The sequence below is a fragment of the Somniosus microcephalus genome, chromosome 11, assembly GCF_052327205.1.
Source record: "Somniosus microcephalus isolate GS21.2 chromosome 11, FLI_Smic_1.0, whole genome shotgun sequence".
In the NCBI taxonomy this organism is placed as follows: domain Eukaryota; kingdom Metazoa; phylum Chordata; class Chondrichthyes; order Squaliformes; family Somniosidae; genus Somniosus; species Somniosus microcephalus.
In genome coordinates, this window is record NC_140997.1 from 9479433 (window position 1) to 9500673 (window position 21241).

At 47.5% G+C, this 21241-nt stretch overlaps 1 protein-coding gene across 1 annotated transcript in view; it reads right to left on the reverse strand.

The window, feature by feature from the left end:
• grid2ipb (glutamate receptor, ionotropic, delta 2 (Grid2) interacting protein, b) overlaps positions 1 to 21241 on the reverse strand; it is a 186422-nt gene that overhangs the window by 82292 nt on the left and 82889 nt on the right. The window contains 3 exon segments of the mRNA XM_086002222.1: positions 2758 to 2852; positions 6279 to 6348; positions 6940 to 7025. Coding sequence (XP_085858348.1) covers positions 2758 to 2852; positions 6279 to 6348; positions 6940 to 7025 — 251 coding nt within the window.

The following is a 21241-nucleotide window of genomic DNA, read 5'->3' on the forward strand; positions in this document are numbered from 1 at the left end:
GTAACTGTTCATTTACACAGTGAGTAACCCTTACCCCACTTAATAAACAGTGACTGTTCATTTACACAGTGAGTAACCCTTACCCCACTGAATAAACAGTGACTGTTCAGTTACAGTGAGTAACCCTTACCCCACTGAATAAACAGTGACTGTTCATTTACACAGTGAGTAACCCTTACCCCACTGAATAAACAGTAACTGTTCATTTACACAGTGAGTAACCCTTACCCCACTGAATAAACAGTGACTGTTCAGTTACACAGTGAGTAACCCTTACCCCACTGAATAAACAGTGACTGTTCAGTTACACAGTGAGTAACCCTTACCCCACTGAATAAACAGTAACTGTTCAGTTACACAGTGAGTAACCCTTACCCCACTGAATAAACAGTAACTGTTCAGTTACAGTGAGTAGCCCTTACCCCACTGAATAAACAGTGACTGTTCAGTTACACAGTGAGTAACCCTTACCCCACTGAATAAACAGTAACTGTTCATTTACACAGCGAGTAACCCTTACCCCACTGAATAAACAGTAACTGTTCAGTTACACAGCGAGTAACCCTTACCCCACTGAATAAACAGTAACTGTTCATTTACACAGTGAGTAACCCTTACCCCACTGAATAAACAGTAACTGTTCATTTACACAGTGAGTAACCCTTACCCCACTGAATAAACAGTAACTGTTCATTTACACAGTGAGTAACCCTTACCCCACTGAATAAACAGTAACTGTTCAGTTACAGTGAGTAACCCTTACCCCACTGAATAAACAGTAACTGTTCATTTACACAGTGAGTAACCCTTACCCCACTGAATAAACAGTAACTGTTCATTTACACAGTGAGTAACCCTTACCCCACTGAATAAACAGTAACTGTTCAGTTACACAGTGAGTAACCCATACCCCACTGAATAAACAGTAACTGTTCATTTACACAGTGAGTAACCCTTACCCCACTGAATAAACAGTAACTGTTCATTTACAGTGAGTAACCCTTACCCCACTGAATAAACAGTAACTGTTCATTTACACAGTGAGTAACCCTTACCCCACTGAATAAACAGTAACTGTTCATTTACACAGTGAGTAACCATTACCCCACTGAATAAACCGTAACTGTTCAGTTACACAGTGAGTAACCCTTACCCCACTGAATAAACAGTAACTGTTCAGTTACACAGTGAGTAACCCTTACACCACTGAATAAACAGTAACTGTTCATTTACACAGTGAGTAACCCTTACCCCACTGAATAAACAGTAACTGTTCAGTTACACAGTGAGTAACCCATACCCCACTGAATAAACAGTAACTGTTCATTTACACAGTGAGTAACCCTTACCCCACTGAATAAACAGTAACTGTTCATTTACACAGTGAGTAACCCTTACCCCACTGAATAAACAGTAACTGTTCATTTACACAGTGAGTAACCCTTACCCCACTGAATAAACAGTAACTGTTCAGTTACACAGTGAGTAACCCTTACCCCACTGAATAAACAGTAACTGTTCAGTTACACAGTGAGTAACCCTTACCCCACTGAATAAACAGTAACTGTTCATTTACACAGTGAGTAACCCTTACCCCACTGAATAAACAGTAACTGTTCATTTACACAGTGAGTAACCCTTACCCCACTGAATAAACAGTAACTGTTCATTTACACAGTGAGTAACCCTTACCCCACTGATTCATTTACACAGTGAGTAACCCTTACCCCACTGAATAAACAGTAACTGTTCAGTTACACAGTGAGTAACCCTTACCCCACTGAATAAACAGTGACTGTTCATTTACACAGCGAGTAACACTTACCCTGCTGAATAAAGAGTAGCCTAGAAATTCGTTTGCCCCCAAAAACGGGCGCGGGGATCGTGATGCGTTACCAACCCACGCCCATTCGGAGGACTGTGAACTTCGTGCTGTCTGCTCATTTCCATGAAGGCCTTGGTGTGGGAGGTCAATAGGGGGAGAGGGGACCAGGAGGCCCTCCAGGCAACTGTGCAAAATGCAATGGGGGCAGATAGCCACTGTGGTGAATGCCAGCAGTTTAGCCCCGAGGACGTGGACCCAGTGCAGGAAGAAGTTTAATGACCTCACACAAGTGGTCAATGTCAGTAAATGCATCTTCAAATGCCATATTCCACGAACTGCACCACGAGCCTCACGCACTGTTCAATTCACCGCACCCCCATCACTCACATACCAACAATCTCTATCAATCATGACTCATACCTCACATTCACTTGCTCCATCTCGCCCTCACACACTTACCACTGTTGCAAACCTCATACACACATCTCACAGCCTGCACACACTGTCAGCTATTAAACCACAACAGGCACATCACTCAAACACATTACACGACAATTGACACACTTCTCTTTCTCTTGCAGGAAAAGGTGGTGCATAATCAGTGCCAGCAGAACCTAACCGGCGGGAGATAGGCTCGCCTGCATCACCTCACCCCCATGGAAGAGACAGTGCTGGCCATTCTTGGCAGGGGCATGGCCGAGCCCGTGGCCAGCAGCGGGGCTGAGAGAATACAAAATTCTGGTATCCTCATACATGATCCTCCTTCTCATATCCCACTTCCCCCTCATCTTACAATCTCTTCTGATGTACAAGCTGCACATGGTGTAAGCGATTTATCTGGGGATCCCACCGCAGATCAGGAGAACCCGATGACACATCGCAATGAAACAGCGCTACACTCACGCATGGTGTCCGACAGCAGCTCCACTTACCCAGGGGGAAATTAAAGGGCCCGTCTTCTACCACGAGAGTGGGCATCGCTCCGCTCCCCTGTAACATGGCCACCACCTTCTCGTGGGAGCAGTTTCTAAAACACACACAAACAGACGTGGTTACCAGGCAATCACCACGTTGCTCACAGTTGGCAGGATTTAATCCCACACACATGAATGGAGCGAAATGTTTAATCACAGAACAACTGAGAAACTAACAGATGCTGAACTCTGGGGCCTACGGTTGCATGCAGCCAATGAGCCTCTTTCACTTGACAGTCTCAACCCCATTCCTAGAAGCTGCAGCTCCCACCTGCCCCTCATCTGTCAATCTCACTCACAGAGGCTCTGGAATGGTGGGTGTTGGAAATGCTGCACTGATGCAGTAGGAGTTACTCTTCTAAAGTTGAAGTTAAAGCACCTTGTTGGGACAGAGGAGAGCTTTACTCTGTATCTTTTTTAAAATTCATTTATGGGATGTGGGCGTCGCTGGCAAGGCCAGCATTTACATAAGAACATAAGAAATAGGAGCAGGAGTAGGCCAATCGGCCCCTCGAGCCTGCTCCGCCATTCAATAAGATCATGGCTGATCTGATCCTAACCGCCAATCCACTATCACAGAACCATCTCCTGAATCTAACAGAATTAGACACACGAAATAGGAGCAGGATCAGGCTACACGGCCCCTGGGCCCGCTCCGCTACCCACAGGGCCATGACCGATCCGAACCTAGACTCATGTCCAAATTCCTGCCCGCTCCCCGTAACCCTTAATTCCCTTTACTTCTAGGAAACTGTCTATTTCTGTTTTAAATTTATGTAATGATGTAGCTTCTACAGCTTTTTGGGGCAGCATATTCCATGGACCTACCACCCTCTGAGTGAAGTAGTTCCTCCTCATCTCAGTTTTGAAAGAGCAGCCCCTTATTCTAAGACTATGCCCCCTAGTTCTAGTTTCACCCATCATCGGGAACATCTTCCCCGCATCCACCCGATCCAACCCCTTCATAATCTTATATGTTTCAATAAGATCGCCTCTCATTCTTCTGAACTCCAATGAGTAGAGTCCCAATCTACTCAACCTCTCCTCATATGTCCATCCCCTCATCCCCGGGATTAACCGAGTGAACCTTCTTTGTACTGACTCGAGAGCAAGTATGTCCTTTCTTAAGTATGGACACCAAAACTGTATGCAGTATTCCAGGTGCGGTCTCACCAATACCTTGTACAACTGAAGCAATACCTCCCTATTTTTATATTCTATCCCCCTAGCAATGAAAGCCAACATTCCATTGGCCTTCTTAATCACTGCTGCACCTGCATGCTAACCTTTTGAGTTTTGTGCACCAGGACCCCCAGATCCCTTTGTACTTCAGTACTTTCCAGTTTCTTGCCATTAAGATAATAACTTGCTCTACGATTTTTCCTGCCAAAGTGCATAACCTCACACTTTCCAGTATTGTATTCCATCTGCCAAATCTCTGCCCACTTACTTAGCCTGTCTATGTCCCCTTGCAGGTTTTTTATGTCCTCCTCACTCACTACTTTCCCTCCCATCTTAGTATCATCTGCAAACTTTGATATGTTACACTCGGTCCCCTCCTCCAAATCATTAATATAGATTGTAAAGAGTTGGGGACCCAGCACTGACCCCTGCAGAACACCACTAGTTACTGATTGCCAGTCTGAGAATGAACCATTTATCCCAACTCTCTGCCTTCTGTTAGATAGCCAATCCTCTATCCATGCCAGAATAGTACCCCCAATCCCGTGATTTTTTATCTTAAGCAATAATCTTTTGTGTGGCACCTTGTCAAATGCCTTTTGGAAGTCTAAATACACTACGTCCACTGGTTCCCCTTTATCCACCCTATATGTTACTTCCTCAAAGAACTCCAGCAAATTTGTCAAACATGACTTCCCCTTCATAAAACCATGCTGACTTTGTCCTATTAAATTATGATTATCCAAATGTCCTGTTACTGTCTCCTTAATAATGGACTCCAAAATTTTACCTACCACAGATGTTAGGCTAACCGGTCTATAGTTTCCAGCCTTCTGTCTACTGCCCTTTTTAAATAAGAGTGTTACATTAGCAGTTTTCCAGTCTGCCGGGACCTTTGCCGAGTCCAGGGAGTTTTGGAAAATTATTACCAACGCATCCACAATCCCTACCGCCACTTCCCTCAAGACCCTAGGATGTAAGCCATCAGGTCCAGGTGATTTATCCGCCTTGAGTCCCATTATTTTACCGAGTACCACTTCCTTAGTGATTTTGATCGTGTTTAGCTCCTCCCCCCCTTTAGCCCCCTGTTTGTCCAGTGTTGGGATATTCTTAGTGTCTTCTACTGTAAAGACTGATATAAAATATTCATTCAGTGTTTTTGCCATCTCCATATTTCCCACCATTAATTTCCCGGTCTCATCCTCTAAGGGACCAACATTTACTTTAGCCACCCTTTTTCTTTTTATATAACTATAAAAACTCTTACTATCTGTTTTTATATTTTTTGCTAATTTACTTTCATAATCTATCTTCCCTTTCTTAATCAATCTTTTTGTTATTTTTTTGCTGTCTTTTAAAGTTTTCCCAATCCTCTATCCTCCCACTAGATTTGGCTACCTTATATGCCCTTGTTTTTAGTCGAATACTATCCTTAATTTCTTTACTTAGCCACGGATGGCTGTCTTTTCTTTTACACCCTTTTCTTCTCGGTGGAATATATATTTTTTGGAAGTTGTAAAATAACTCCCATTATTGCCCATCCCTAGTTGCCCTTGAGAAGGTGGTGGTGAGTCGCCTTCTTGAACCGCTGCAGTCCGTGTGCTGAAGGTACTCCCACAGTGCTGTTGGGGAGGGAGTTCCAGGATTTTGACCCAGCGACGATGAAGGATCGGTGATATACTTCTAAGTCAGGATGGTGTGTGACTTGGAGGGGAACTTGGAGGTGGTGATGTTCCCATGTGCCTGCTGCCCTTGTCCTTCTAGGAGGAAGAGGTCGCGGGTTTGGGAGGTGCTGCCGAAGAAGCCTTGGCGAGTTGCTGCAGTGCATCTTGTAGATGGTACACACTGCAGCCACGGTGCGCCGGTGGTGGAGGGAGTGAATGTTTAAGGTGGTGGATGGGGTGCCAATCAAGTGGGCTGCTTTGTCCTGGATGGTGTCGAGCTTCTTGAGTGTTGTTGGAGCTGCACTCATCCAGGCAAGTGGAGAGTATTCCATCACACTCCTCACTTGTGCCTTGTAGATGGTGGAAAGGCTTTGGGGAGTCAGGAGGTGAGACACTCGCCACAGAATACCTAGCCTTTCACCTGCTCTTGTTGCCACAGTATTTATGTGGCTGGTCCAGTTAAGTTTCTGGTCAATGGTGACCCCCTCTCACAGGTACTGTACTTGACCTGGGAGTGTTTGATCCGGCAATGTACAGGGAGCTTTACTCTATGTAGCTCGCGCTCCTGCCCAACGCTAGCATATTATCGTGTGTTAGTATATGCAATGCACGCAGTAAACCTACTGAACCCACCTCATGTCCAGCCCGTTGAGAAACAGGATTCGATCCCCTGCCTTCAATCCGGATTTCTCAGCTGGACTTCCTGAAAGAGACACATAGTGAGCAACAGAGGGAGGTCCAGCAAACTAATGTTAACCATCTCTATCACCGGAAGCTTTACACTGGCATAATTCTCACACCTTCTTTGACTATCCCCTCCCTCTCCACCCCAGTCTACCTGAGCCTGAGGGATGTGCTATTCCAGCACAATTCTGACCAGGCAGGAGACTGGCCCTGGGCAACGGAGCCTGTGGCCTCCCCCAGACTACCATCCCCCGCCCCCCCCCCCCACCCCCCCATATCCCCAATGCCACAGCATTATCTGTGATCCAATACTGAAGCACTATCTGTGTCCCTCCCCCCACCCCACTGCCACCCAAAATGCGAGGCTGCGCACCCCCTGATGCTGGCCTCATTATCGGAGCGGGGCCAGAGTAAGGCAGCTGTCCAACTGCTCAGCGACACCCACCTCACTCACTGTAAACATCGCCCGATTGATCACAGCCAAGAAGGAATAAATCAATCCAGCAACATGAAATCTCCGGCGGATTCTCACTACAAAAATCCATTGATCATTGTACGTACTGACAAGCCACCATTTCACTGCCACACCTGGGACCGGTTTATTACTCACCTGGGATAATGGACTCAAGCCATACCGGCCCATGGCCACGCAGGGTAAAACCAAAGCTCTTGTGGCCTTTGTACACACGAATCGTTCTATTAAAAAGAAACGAATAATTACAATTTAATTAAAAGATAAACATTTCCTTGGGAAGAGTCTTGTTCTCAGAGAGTTGCAGCAGGGAGAGCTCGTCAGAATTTGCATTAGGCTCTGCACACACTTGGAGCTTTAAGCCTTGGCTTTTGGCAACCTGTGCCTAAACTCTCTGGACTTGATTAAAGTGGGCATGTTCCCACGGTGTATGCTTCTCAGTAGCTTGGTTCAGAGATGCAGCAATATGTCACCAGTGGGCAGTGACATTTTTGTCCGATTCCACCCCCCCACCGCCCCAGCCCCTGCCAGCACTGCACCGATGCCTAGATTTATCCTTGGCCAGGGCAAAGAGGGGCAGCCCTGCCTGCTCTCTGTTGGAAGTGGAACGTGGCAGAGCTGTGGACATCACTGTCCACTGTAGATGTGGAGTGTGAGCAGAAGGTTCTGACCTCATTCCAGATTGTCTCTCCGAAAGCCATTCTCTGGATCAGGCCTGCGTTAAAATGCCGTCAGAGTCCGATTGACATCATTGAGCCCCGATTAGCAAGTTTAAAGAAGGACTCCACTGACTTCAGGTGAGTGCCCTTGACGTCTGCTCAGAACAGCGGGTAAAAATCAGGCATGGCAAGATCGAGGCGGCTCTCTGGGGCATTTTAACTGCCCACCCGCCAGGTTTCTGTGGGTAGGGTTAAATTACCCCCTCCCCCAGGGTCTATAGGATTGGTCAGGCAGGATCTACACCCTTTCTAATGTCACGATGGATGTGACTTTATTAGGTTATTTTCAGACAGGTTTTTTGTTTCTTCATTCACTCTTCAATCGCTGAGTAGGGTCAGTGTTTCCACAGCTGGAATCCTCGGCTGTCATGCAGCAAATATGATAGCAGAACACCATCGATGAAATGATCAGTAAGCTGGCTGATGCTGGCTGGTTAAAGCTTCAAGCTTCAAGCTCAGAAATAACCACCCACACACCCCCTCAGGCTGTGTGTTCAGCCATCGCCGTATTGCTGTGCAACCGCCTCCACACAGGAGCTGCCACACATCAAGCATCCACTCAATACACAGAGACAATAATCAGGCGCCCTCCTTGCTCACACTGCCCCTTTCTTTGCGCCCAGTTCCTCTCCAAGTTGCTCGTTTCAAGGAGCCTAATGAATAAACACATTTAAGGAAATGGGTGAAGAGGCAGATTTGAAAATAATCCAAAGTAAAAAAGAATCATCAGGATTCAGCATAAAACAACCTGGAAAGTGAAGAGGGGAAGAAACAGACAGTGAGACTAAAAATGAGATGGACAAGCAGAGAAGATCATGAATGGTTTCGATAGAGTAAATGAGGAGAAACTGTATCCACTGGAAGAAGGGTCGGTAAGCAGAGGGCACAGATTTAAGGTGACTGGCAAAAGAACCCGAGGTGGCATGGGGAAACATTTCTTTTTACACAGTCAGTTTATGATTTGGAATGTGTTGCCTGAAAGGGCAGTGGGAGCAGATTCAATAGTAACTTTCAAAAGGGAATTGGATAAATACTTGAAGGGAAAACATTTGCAGGGCTATTGGGAAAGAGCAGGGGAGTGGGACAATTGGATAGCTCCAACAAAGAGCCGGCACAGGCACGCTGGGTCGAATGGCCTCCTTCTGTGCTGAATCATTCCAGGGTTCTAGGAGATGGAAAGAGGGACAATGCACAAATGAGGAGAGATGAAATGAAGAGAGGGAAGAGATTGCGCTGGAACTGAATGTTTCTTTCACAGTATGTTGGTACTACTCGTTTCCAGAAAGTGGATGGTGAAGAACATTCCTGATTCGGTAATCAATTAATTAATTCAGTTAATTAAATAAATCTGTAATAAAAAGCTAGTAACAGTAATGGTGACCATGAAACTACGATTGTCGTAAAAACCCATCTGGTTCACTAATGTCCTTCAGGGAAGGAAATCTGCCGTCCTTACCTGGTCTGGCCTATAATGTGACTTCAGACCCACGGCAAGGTGGTTGACTCTTAACTGCCCTCTGAAATGGCGGCTCACCACCACCTTCTCAATGGCAATTAGGGATGGGCAATAAATGCCAGCCTAGCCAGCGATGCCTGCATCCCATGAATGAATTTTAAAAAAATCAAGGTGCCACTGAAGAACTGGAGTGCTTGAGGTTTGATAATGGACGGAACCGGCTGTAAAATGTATCCCAGAATAGGAAAAGGAAATGAGGGTGAAAGTAGGGGGAGCTGTGGCTGAAATTTTTCACAGCGCATTAAAGACAGGAGCATTATTAAAGGTTTACCATTTACCAATGTTACTCCAGTCTTTAAAAGTGAACAGCAAACTGATCCCAGGGATCACAGGCCTGTCAGAGGGACACCCTGGAGTCTTTGTTACATCAAGAAAACTAAGTGCAGGCCACCAATGATACTCAATGAAGTCAAAGAGATGAGGTAAAGAGGGAAATAACAACAGAAAATGCTGGAAACACTCAGCAGGCCAGGCAGCATCCGTGGAGAGAGAAACAGAGTTAACGTTTCAGGTCGAAGACCTTTCGTCAGAGCTCAGAGTGATCAACGTATGCAATGGACTTTCTGTTAGAGTGGAGGAGACGAAAACGCTGGAATCATTTAAGAAACAATTGGATGCTGTACTGGGAGGACTTTGGGGTCTTTTTGAATGGGTGAAATAAGATGGGCCGAATGGCCTTCCCCATTATGTGATTATCCTGTGGTCCTGTGAAAAAGAAGATGGACTGAGAATAAGCAAGACCGAAGCACGGCACTCAGAGCAGCTGGGAGGAACAGTGAACGAGGAGCAGAGGGGAAGACGAATGGGGCAGGGGGAACAGCTTAGCCAAAAGAACATCAGTCACTGAGGAAAGCTCACGAGTCAATGAATTTAATCAAATGGTTCTGAGATTTTTTTTTTGTTTTTTGTACAAACAAGAATTTCACTTCATTTTATTTTAGGCAAATGACTCCCAGTTCCGAGGACAGCTCGATAAGTCAAGTGATGGAATTGCTAGGAGGGGCGATTCTGTGAGCCGGCGGTCCCACTAATTTTAATGAAACGATGACCATTGGCTGTGCGGCTGGATCCCGATGACCAGGCAAGTAAAATACTCAAAGAAAATTAGGGCGGCCCCTGGGGGCATAATCAGAAAGTTTCCAGGTCGGGAGCTCTGGCCTGGGCATCTATGCCACAATTTGTTCCCTACACACATCCCTAGCGGTGCGGGTACCCACTAAGAAGTTCAATCCACCTCCACCTGACCCCACATACACCGGCGGAACAAAGCCAGCATCGCTGAGCTGCAAATTTACGGGGCTCCTGTGTTTTTGTTCGACAATGTTGGAGTGTGACCAACACAAACACAGCCAGTGAGTCATAAACATCAGTGCAGTGTGCATCAACGCAGACTTGACCCAAACGTGAATCACTGTAAAAAGTGAACTGTGTGCCGACGCAGACATGAACACAGCTCGGGTCAATATAAATACAGCCAGAGCTCGGGTCAATATAAACACAGCCAGAGCTCGGGTCAATATAAACACAGCCAGAGCTCGGGTCAATATAAACACAGCCAGAGCACGGGTCAATATAAACACAGCCAGAACTCGGGTCAATATAAACACGGCCAGAGCTCAGGTCAATATAAACACAGCCAGAGCTCGGGTCAATATAAACACAGCCAGAGCTGGGGTCAATATAAACACAGCCAGAGCTCAGGTCAATATAAACACAGCCAGAGCTCGGGTCAATATAAACACAGCCAGAGCTCGGGTCAGTGTAAACACAGCCTGAGCTCGGGTCAGTGTAAACATAGCCAGAGCGCGGGTCATTATAAACACAGCCAGAGCTCAGGTCAGTGTAAACACAGCCAGAGCTCGGGTCAATATAAACACAGCCAGAGCTCGGGTCAATATAAACACAGCCAGAGCTCGGGTCAATATAAACACAGCCAGAGCGCGGGTCAATATAAACACAGCCAGAACTCGGGTCAATATAAACACAGCCAGAGCTCAGGTCAATATAAACACAGCCAGAGCTCGGGTCAATATAAACACAGCCAGAGCTCGGGTCAATATAAACACAGCCAGAGCACGGGTCAATATAAACACAGCCAGTGCTCGGGTCAATATAAACACAGCCAGAGCTCAGGTCAATATAAACACAGCCAGAGCTCGTCTCAGTGTAAACACGGCCAGAGCTCGGGTCAATATAAACACAGCCAGAGCTCGGGTCAGTGTTAACACAGCCAGAGCTCGGGTCAACATAAACACAGCCAGAGCTCGGGTCAGTGTAAACAGAGCCAGAGCTCGGGTCAGTGTAAACACAGCCAGAGCGCGGGTCATTATAAACACAGCCAGAGCTCAGGTCAATATAAACACAGCCAGAGCTCGGGTCAGTGTAAACACAGCCAGAGCTCGGGTCAATATAAACACAGCCAGAGCTCGGGTCAATATAAACACAGCCAGAGCTCGGGTCAATATAAACACAGCCAGAGCGTGGGTCAATATAAACACAGCCAGAGCTCGGGTCAATATAAACACAGCCAGAGCTCAGGTCAATATAAACACAGCCAGAGCTCGGGCCAATATAAACACAGCCACAGCTCGGGTCAATATAAACACAGCCAGAGCACGGGTCAATATAAACACAGCCAGTGCTCGGGTCAATATAAACACAGCCAGAGCTCGGGTCAGTGTAAACACAGCCAGAGCTCGGGTCAACATAAACACAGCCAGAGCTTGGGTCAGTGTAAACAGAGCCAGAGCTCGGGTCAGTGTAAACACAGCCAGAGCTCGGGTCAGTGTAAACACAGCCAGAGCGCAGGTCAATATAAACACAGCGAGTGCTCAGAACAATATAAACACAGCCAGAGCTCGGGTCAATATAAACACAGCCAGAGCTCGGGTCAATATAAACACAGCCAGAGCTCAGGTCAATATAAACACAGCCAGAGCTCGGGTCAATATAAACACAGCCAGACCTCGGGTCAGAGTAAACACAGCCAGAGCTCGGGTCAGTGTAAACACAGCCAGAGCTCGGGTCAGTGTAAACACAGCCAGAGCTCGGGTCAATATAAACACAGCCAGAGCTCAGGTCAATATAAACACAGCCAGAGCTCAGTCAATATAAACGCAACAAGAGCTCGGGTCAGTGTAAACACAGCCAGAGCTCGTGTCAATATAAACACAGCCAGAGCTCGTGTCAGTGTAAACACAGCCAGAGCTCGGGTCAATATAAACACAGCCAGAGCTCAGGTCAATATAAACACAGCCAGAGCTCGTGTCAGTGTAAACACAGCCAGAGCTCGGGTCAATATAAACAGAGCCAGAGCTTGGGTCAGTGTAAACACAGCCTGAGCTCGGGTCAATATAAACACAGCCAGTGCTCGGGTCAATATAAACACAGCCAGAGCGCAGGTCAATATAAACATAACAAGAGCTCGGGTCAATATAAAGACAGCCAGAGCTCAGGTCAATATAAACACAGCCAGAGCGCGGGTCAGTGTAAACACAGCCAGAGCTCGGGTCAATATAAACACAGCCAGAGCTCGGGTCAGTGTAAACACAGCTAGAGCTCGGGTCAATATAAGCACATCCAGAGCTCGGGTCAATATAAACACAGCCAGAGCTCGTGTCAGTGTAAACACAGCCAGAGCTCGGGTCAATATAAACACAGCCAGAGCTCGGGTCAATATAAACACAGCCAGAGCTCGGGTCAGTGTAAACAGAGCCTGAGCTCGGGTCAGTGTAAACACAGCCAGAGCGCAGGTGATTATAAACACAGCCAGAGCTCAGGTCAATATAAACACAGCCAGAGCTCGGGTCAGTGTAAACACAGCCAGAGCTAGGGTCAATATAAACACAGCCAGAGCTCGGGTCAATATAAACACAGCCAGAGCTCGGGTCAATATAAACACAGCCAGAGCGCGGGTCAATATAAACACAGCCAGAGCTCGGGTCAATATAAACACAGCCAGAGCTCGGGTCAATATAAACACAGCCAGAGCTCGGGTTAACATAAACACAGCCAGAGCTCGGGTCAATATAAACACAGCCAGAGCACGGGTCAATATAAACACAGCCAGAGCGCAGGTCAATATAAACACAACAAGAGCTCGGGTCAGTGTAAACACAGCCAGAGCTCAGGTCAATATAAACACAGCCAGAGCTCGTGTCAGTGTAAACACAGCCAGAGTTCGGGTCAATATAAACACAGCCAGAGCTCGGGACAATATAAACACAGCCAAAGCTCGGGTCAATATAAACACAGCCAGAGCTCGGGTCAGTGTAAACACAGCCAGAGCGCAGGTCAATATAAACACAGCGAGTGCTCAGAACAATATAAACACAGCCAGAGCTCGGGTCAATATAAACACAGCCAGAGCTCGGGTCAATATAAACACAGCCAGAGCTCAGGTCAATATAAACACAGCCAGAGCTCGGGTCAATATAAACACAGCCAGACCTCGGGTCAGTGTAAACACAGCCAGAGCTCGGGTCAGTGTAAACACAGCCAGAGCTCGGGTCAGTGTAAACACAGCCAGAGCTCGGGTCAATATAAACACAGCCAGAGCTCAGGTCAATATAAACACAGCCAGAGCTCAGTCAATATAAACGCAACAAGAGCTCGGGTCAGTGTAAACACAGCCAGAGCTCGTGTCAATATAAACACAGCCAGAGCTCGTGTCAGTGTAAACACAGCCAGAGCGCGGGTCAATATAAACACAGCCAGAGCTCAGGTCAATATAAACACAGCCAGAGCTCGTGTCAGTGTAAACACAGCCAGAGCTCGGGTCAATATAAACATAGCCAGAGCTTGGGTCAGTGTAAACACAGCCTGAGCTCGGGTCAATATAAACACAGCCAGTGCTCGGGTCAATATAAACACAGCCAGAGCGCAGGTCAATATAAACATAACAAGAGCTCGGGTCAATATAAAGACAGCCAGAGCTCAGGTCAATATAAACACAGCCAGAGCGCGGGTCAGTGTAAACACAGCCAGAGCTCGGGTCAATATAAACACAGCCAGAGCTCGGGTCAGTGTAAACAAAGCGAGAGCTCGGGTCAATATAAGCACATCCAGAGCTCGGGTCAATATAAACACAGCCAGAGCTCGTGTCAGTGTAAACACAGCCAGAGCTCGGGTCAATATAAACACAGCCAGAGCTCGGGTCAATATAAACACAGCCAGAGCTCGGGTCAGTGTAAACAGAGCCTGAGCTCGGGTCAGTGTAAACACAGCGAGAGCGCAGGTGATTATAAACACAGCCAGAGCTCAGGTCAATATAAACACAGCAAGAGCTCAGGTCTATATCAAAGCAACAATAGCTCGGGTCAGTGTAAACACAGCCAGAGCTAGGGTCAATATAAACACAGCCAGAGCTCGGGTCAATATAAACACAGCCAGAGCTCGGGTCAATATAAACACAGCCAGAGCGCGGGTCAATAGAAACACAGCCAGAGCTCGGGTCAATATAAACACAGCCAGAGCTCGGGTCAATATAAACACAGCCAGAGCTCGGGTTAACATAAACACAGCCAGAGCTCTGGTCAATATAAACACAGCCAGAGCGCGGGACATTATAAACACAGCCAGAGCTCAGGTCAATATAAACACAGCCAGAGCTCGGGTCAGTGTAAACACAGCCAGAGCTCGGGTCAATATAAACACAGCCAGAGCTCGGGTCAATATAAACACAGCCAGAGCTCGGGTCAATATAAACACAGCCAGAGCGCGGGTCAATATAAACACAGCCAGAGCTCGGGTCAATATAAACACAGCCAGAGCTCAGGTCAATATAAACACAGCCAGAGCTCGGGCCAATATTAACACAGCCTCAGCTCGGGTCAATATAAACACAGCCAGAGCACGGGTCAATATAAACACAGCCAGTGCTCGGGTCAATATAAACACAGCCAGAGCTCAGGTCAATATAAACACAGCCAGAGCTCGTGTCAGTGTAAACACGGCCACAGCTCGGGTCAATATAAACACAGCCAGAGCTCGGGTCAGTGTAAACACAGCCAGAGCTCGGGTCAACATAAACACAGCCAGAGCTCGGGTCAGTGTAAACAGAGCCAGAGCTCGGGTCAGTGTAAACACAGCCAGAGCTCGGGTCAGTGTAAACACAGCCAGAGCGCAGGTCAATATAAACACAGCGAGTGCTCAGAACAATATAAACACAGCCAGAGCTCGGGTCAATATAAACACAGCCAGAGCTCGGGTCAATATAAACACAGCCAGAGCTCAGGTCAATATAAACACAGCCAGAGCTCGGGTCAATATAAACACAGCCAGACCTCGGGTCAGTGTAAACACATCCAGAGCTCGGGTCAGTGTAAACACAGCCAGAGCTCGGGTCAGTGTAAACACAGCCAGAGCTCGGGTCAATATAAACACAGCCAGAGCTCAGGTCAATATAAACACAGCCAGAGCTCAGTCAGTATAAACGCAACGAGAGCTCGGGTCAGTATAAACACAGCCAGAGCTCGGGTCAATATAAACACAGCCAGAGCTCAGGTCAATATAAACACAGCCAGAGCTCGTGTCAGTGTAAACACAGCCAGAGCTCGGGTCAATATAAACATAGCCAGAGCTTGGGTCAGTGTAAACACAGCCTGAGCTCGGGTCAATATAAACACAGCCAGTGCTCGGGTCAATATAAACACAGCCAGAGCGCAGGTCAATATAAACATAACAAGAGCTCGGGTCAATATAAAGACAGCCAGAGCTCAGGTCAATATAAACACAGCCAGAGCGCGGGTCAGTGTAAACACAGCCAGAGCTCGGGACAATATAAACACAGCCAGAGCTCGGGTCAGTGTAAACACAGCTAGAGCTCGGGTCAATATAAGCACATCCAGAGCTCGGGTCAATATAAACACAGCCAGAGCTCGTGTCAGTGTAAACACAGCCAGAGCTCGGGTCAATATAAACACAGCCAGAGCTCGGGTCAATATAAACACAGCCAGAGCTCGGGTCAGTGTAAACAGAGCCTGAGCTCGGGTCAGTGTAAACACAGCCAGAGCGCAGGTGATTATAAACACAGCCAGAGCTCAGGTCAATATAAACACAGCCAGAGCTCGGGTCAGTGTAAACACAGCCAGAGCTAGGGTCAATATAAACACAGCCAGAGCTCGGGTCAATATAAACACAGCCAGAGCTCGGGTCAATATAAACACAGCCAGAGCTCGGGTCAATATAAACACAGCCAGAGCGTGGGTCAATATAAACACAGCCAGAGCTCGGGTCAATATAAACACAGCCAGAGCTCAGGTCAATATAAACACAGCCAGAGCTCGGGCCAATATAAACACAGCCACAGCTCGGGTCAATATAAACACAGCCAGAGCACGGGTCAATATAAACACAGCCAGTGCTCGGGTCAATATAAACACAGCCAGAGCTCGGGTCAGTGTAAACACAGCCAGAGCTCGGGTCAACATAAACACAGCCAGAGCTTGGGTCAGTGTAAACAGAGCCAGAGCTCGGGTCAGTGTAAACACAGCCAGAGCTCGGGTCAGTGTAAACACAGCCAGAGCGCAGGTCAATATAAACACAGCGAGTGCTCAGAACAATATAAACACAGCCAGAGCTCGGGTCAATATAAACACAGCCAGAGCTCGGGTCAATATAAACACAGCCAGAGCTCAGGTCAATATAAACACAGCCAGAGCTCGGGTCAATATAAACACAGCCAGACCTCGGGTCAGAGTAAACACAGCCAGAGCTCGGGTCAGTGTAAACACAGCCAGAGCTCGGGTCAGTGTAAACACAGCCAGAGCTCGGGTCAATATAAACACAGCCAGAGCTCAGGTCAATATAAACACAGCCAGAGCTCAGTCAATATAAACGCAACAAGAGCTCGGGTCAGTGTAAACACAGCCAGAGCTCGTGTCAATATAAACACAGCCAGAGCTCGTGTCAGTGTAAACACAGCCAGAGCTCGGGTCAATATAAACACAGCCAGAGCTCAGGTCAATATAAACACAGCCAGAGCTCGTGTCAGTGTAAACACAGCCAGAGCTCGGGTCAATATAAACAGAGCCAGAGCTTGGGTCAGTGTAAACACAGCCTGAGCTCGGGTCAATATAAACACAGCCAGTGCTCGGGTCAATATAAACACAGCCAGAGCGCAGGTCAATATAAACATAACAAGAGCTCGGGTCAATATAAAGACAGCCAGAGCTCAGGTCAATATAAACACAGCCAGAGCGCGGGTCAGTGTAAACACAGCCAGAGCTCGGGTCAATATAAACACAGCCAGAGCTCGGGTCAGTGTAAACACAGCTAGAGCTCGGGTCAATTAAAGCACATCCAGAGCTCGGGTCAATATAAACACAGCCAGAGCTCGTGTCAGTGTAAACACAGCCAGAGCTCGGGTCAATATAAACACAGCCAGAGCTCGGGTCAATATAAACACAGCCAGAGCTCGGGTCAGTGTAAACAGAGCCTGAGCTCGGGTCAGTGTAAACACAGCCAGAGCGCAGGTGATTATAAACACAGCCAGAGCTCAGGTCAATATAAACACAGCCAGAGCTCGGGTCAGTGTAAACACAGCCAGAGCTAGGGTCAATATAAACACAGCCAGAGCTCGGGTCAATATAAACACAGCCAGAGCTCGGGTCAATATAAACACAGCCAGAGCGCGGGTCAATATAAACACAGCCAGAGCTCGGGTCAATATAAACACAGCCAGAGCTCGGGTCAATATAAACACAGCCAGAGCTCGGGTTAACATAAACACAGCCAGAGCTCGGGTCAATATAAACACAGCCAGAGCACGGGTCAATATAAACACAGCCAGAGCGCAGGTCAATATAAACACAACAAGAGCTCGGGTCAGTGTAAACACAGCCAGAGCTCAGGTCAATATAAACACAGCCAGAGCTCGTGTCAGTGTAAACACAGCCAGAGTTCGGGTCAATATAAACACAGCCAGAGCTCGGGACAATATAAACACAGCCAAAGCTCGGGTCAATATAAACACAGCCAGAGCTCGGGTCAGTGTAAACACAGCCAGAGCGCAGGTCAATATAAACACAGCGAGTGCTCAGAACAATATAAACACAGCCAGAGCTCGGGTCAATATAAACACAGCCAGAGCTCGGGTCAATATAAACACAGCCAGAGCTCAGGTCAATATAAACACAGCCAGAGCTCGGGTCAATATAAACACAGCCAGACCTCGGGTCAGTGTAAACACAGCCAGAGCTCGGGTCAGTGTAAACACAGCCAGAGCTCGGGTCAGTGTAAACACAGCCAGAGCTCGGGTCAATATAAACACAGCCAGAGCTCAGGTCAATATAAACACAGCCAGAGCTCAGTCAATATAAACGCAACAAGAGCTCGGGTCAGTGTAAACACAGCCAGAGCTCGTGTCAATATAAACACAGCCAGAGCTCGTGTCAGTGTAAACACAGCCAGAGCTCGGGTCAATATAAACACAGCCAGAGCTCAGGTCAATATAAACACAGCCAGAGCTCGTGTCAGTGTAAACACAGCCAGAGCTCGGGTCAATATAAACATAGCCAGAGCTTGGGTCAGTGTAAACACAGCCTGAGCTCGGGTCAATATAAACACAGCCAGTGCTCGGGTCAATATAAACACAGCCAGAGCGCAGGTCAATATAAACATAACAAGAGCTCGGGTCAATATAAAGACAGCCAGAGCTCAGGTCAATATAAACACAGCCAGAGCGCGGGTCAGTGTAAACACAGCCAGAGCTCGGGTCAATATAAACACAGCCAGAGCTCGGGTCAGTGTAAACAAAGCGAGAGCTCGGGTCAATATAAGCACATCCAGAGCTCGGGTCAATATAAACACAGCCAGAGCTCGTGTCAGTGTAAACACAGCCAGAGCTCGGGTCAATATAAACACAGCCAGAGCTCGGGTCAATATAAACACAGCCAGAGCTCGGGTCAGTGTAAACAGAGCCTGAGCTCGGGTCAGTGTAAACACAGCGAGAGCGCAGGTGATTATAAACACAGCCAGAGCTCAGGTCAATATAAACACAGCAAGAGCTCAGGTCTATATCAAAGCAACAATAGCTCGGGTCAGTGTAAACACAGCCAGAGCTAGGGTCAATATAAACACAGCCAGAGCTCGGGTCAATATAAACACAGCCAGAGCTCAGGTCAATATAAACACAGCCAGAGCGCGGGTCAATAGAAACACAGCCAGAGCTCGGGTCAATATAAACACAGCCAGAGCTCGGGTCAATATAAACACAGCCAGAGCTCGGGTTAACATAAACACAGCCAGAGCTCTGGTCAATATAAACACAGCCAGAGCGCGGGACATTATAAACACAGCCAGAGCTCAGGTCAATATAAACACAGCCAGAGCTCGGGTCAGTGTAAACACAGCCAGAGCTCGGGTCAATATAAACACAGCCAGAGCTCGGGTCAATATAAACACAGCCAGAGCTCGGGTCAATATAAACACAGCCAGAGCGCGGGTCAATATAAACACAGCCAGAGCTCGGGTCAATATAAACACAGCCAGAGCTCAGGTCAATATAAACACAGCCAGAGCTCGGGCCAATATTAACACAGCCTCAGCTCGGGTCAATATAAACACAGCCAGAGCACGGGTCAATATAAACACAGCCAGTGCTCGGGTCAATATAAACACAGCCAGAGCTCGGTTCAATATAAACACAGCCAGAGCTCGGGTCAATATAAAAACAGCCAGAGCACGTGTCAGTGTAAACACAGCCAGAGCTCGGGTCAATATAAACACAGCCAGAGCTCGGGTCAGCGTAAACACAGAGCGCGGGTCAATATAAACATAGCCAGAGCTCGTGTCAGTGTAAACACAGCCAGAGCTCGGGTCAATATAAACACAGCCAGAACTCAGGTCAATATAAACACAGCTAGAGCTCGGGTCAATATAAACACAGCAAGAGCTCAGGTCTATATCAAAGCAACAAGAGCTCGGGTCAGTGTAAACACAGCCAGAGCTCGTGTCAATATAAACACAGCCAGAACTCGGGTCAGTGTAAACGCAGCCAGAGCTCGGGTAAGTGTAAACACAGCCAGAGCTCGGGTCAATATAAACACAGCCAGAGCTCGGGTCAATATAAACACAGCCAGAGCTCGGGTCAGTGTAAACACAGCCTGCGCTTGGGTCAGTGTAAACACAGCCAGAGCGCGGGTCATTATAAACACAGCCAGAGCTCAGGTAAATATAAACACAGCCAGAGCTCGGGTCAGTGTAAACACAGCCAGAGCTCGGGTCAATATAAACACAGCCAGAGCTCAGGTCAATATAAACACAGCCAGGGCTCGGGTCAATATAAACACAGCCAGAGCTCAGGTCAATATAAACACAGCCAGAGCTCGTGTCAGTGTAAACACAGCCAGAGCTCAGGTCAATATAAACACAGCCAGGGCTCGGGTCAATATAAACACAGCCAGAGCTCAGGTCAATATAAACACAGCCAGAGCTTGTGTCAGTGTAAACACAGCCAGAGCTTGGGTCAATATAAACACAGCCAGAGCTCGGGTCAGTGTAAACACAGCCAGAGCTCGGGTCAGTGTAAACACAGCCAGAGCACAGGTCAATATAAACACAGCCAGAGCTCGGGTCAGTGTAAACACAGCCAGAGCTCGGGTCAATATAAGCACATAAAGAGTTCGGGTCAATATAAACACAGCCAGAGCTCGTGTCAGTGTAAACACAGCCAGAGCTCGGGTCAATATAAACACAGCCAGAGCTCGGGTCAGTGTAAACACAGCCAGAGTTCGGGTCAACATAAACACAGCCAGAGCTCGGGTCAGTGTAAACACAGCCAGAGCACGGGTCAATATAAACACAGCCAGACCTCGGGTCAGTGTAAACACAGCCAGAGCTCGGGTCAATATAAACACAGCCAGAGCTCAGGTCAATATAAACACAGCCAGAGCTCGGGTCAATATAAACACAGCCAGAGCTCGGGTCAGTGTAAACACAGCCAGAGCTCGGGTCAGTGTAAACACAGCCAGTGCTCGGGTCAATATAAACACAGCCAGAGGTCAGGTCAATATAAACACAGCCAGAGCTCAGGTCAATATAAACACAGCCAGCGCTCGTGTCAGTGTAAACACAGCCAGAGCTTGGGTCAATATAAACACAGCCAGAGCTTGGGTCAGTGTAAACACAGCCAGAGTTTGTGTCAATTTAAACACAGCCAGAACTCGGGTCAGTGTAAACGCAGCCAGAGCTCGAGTCAGTGTAA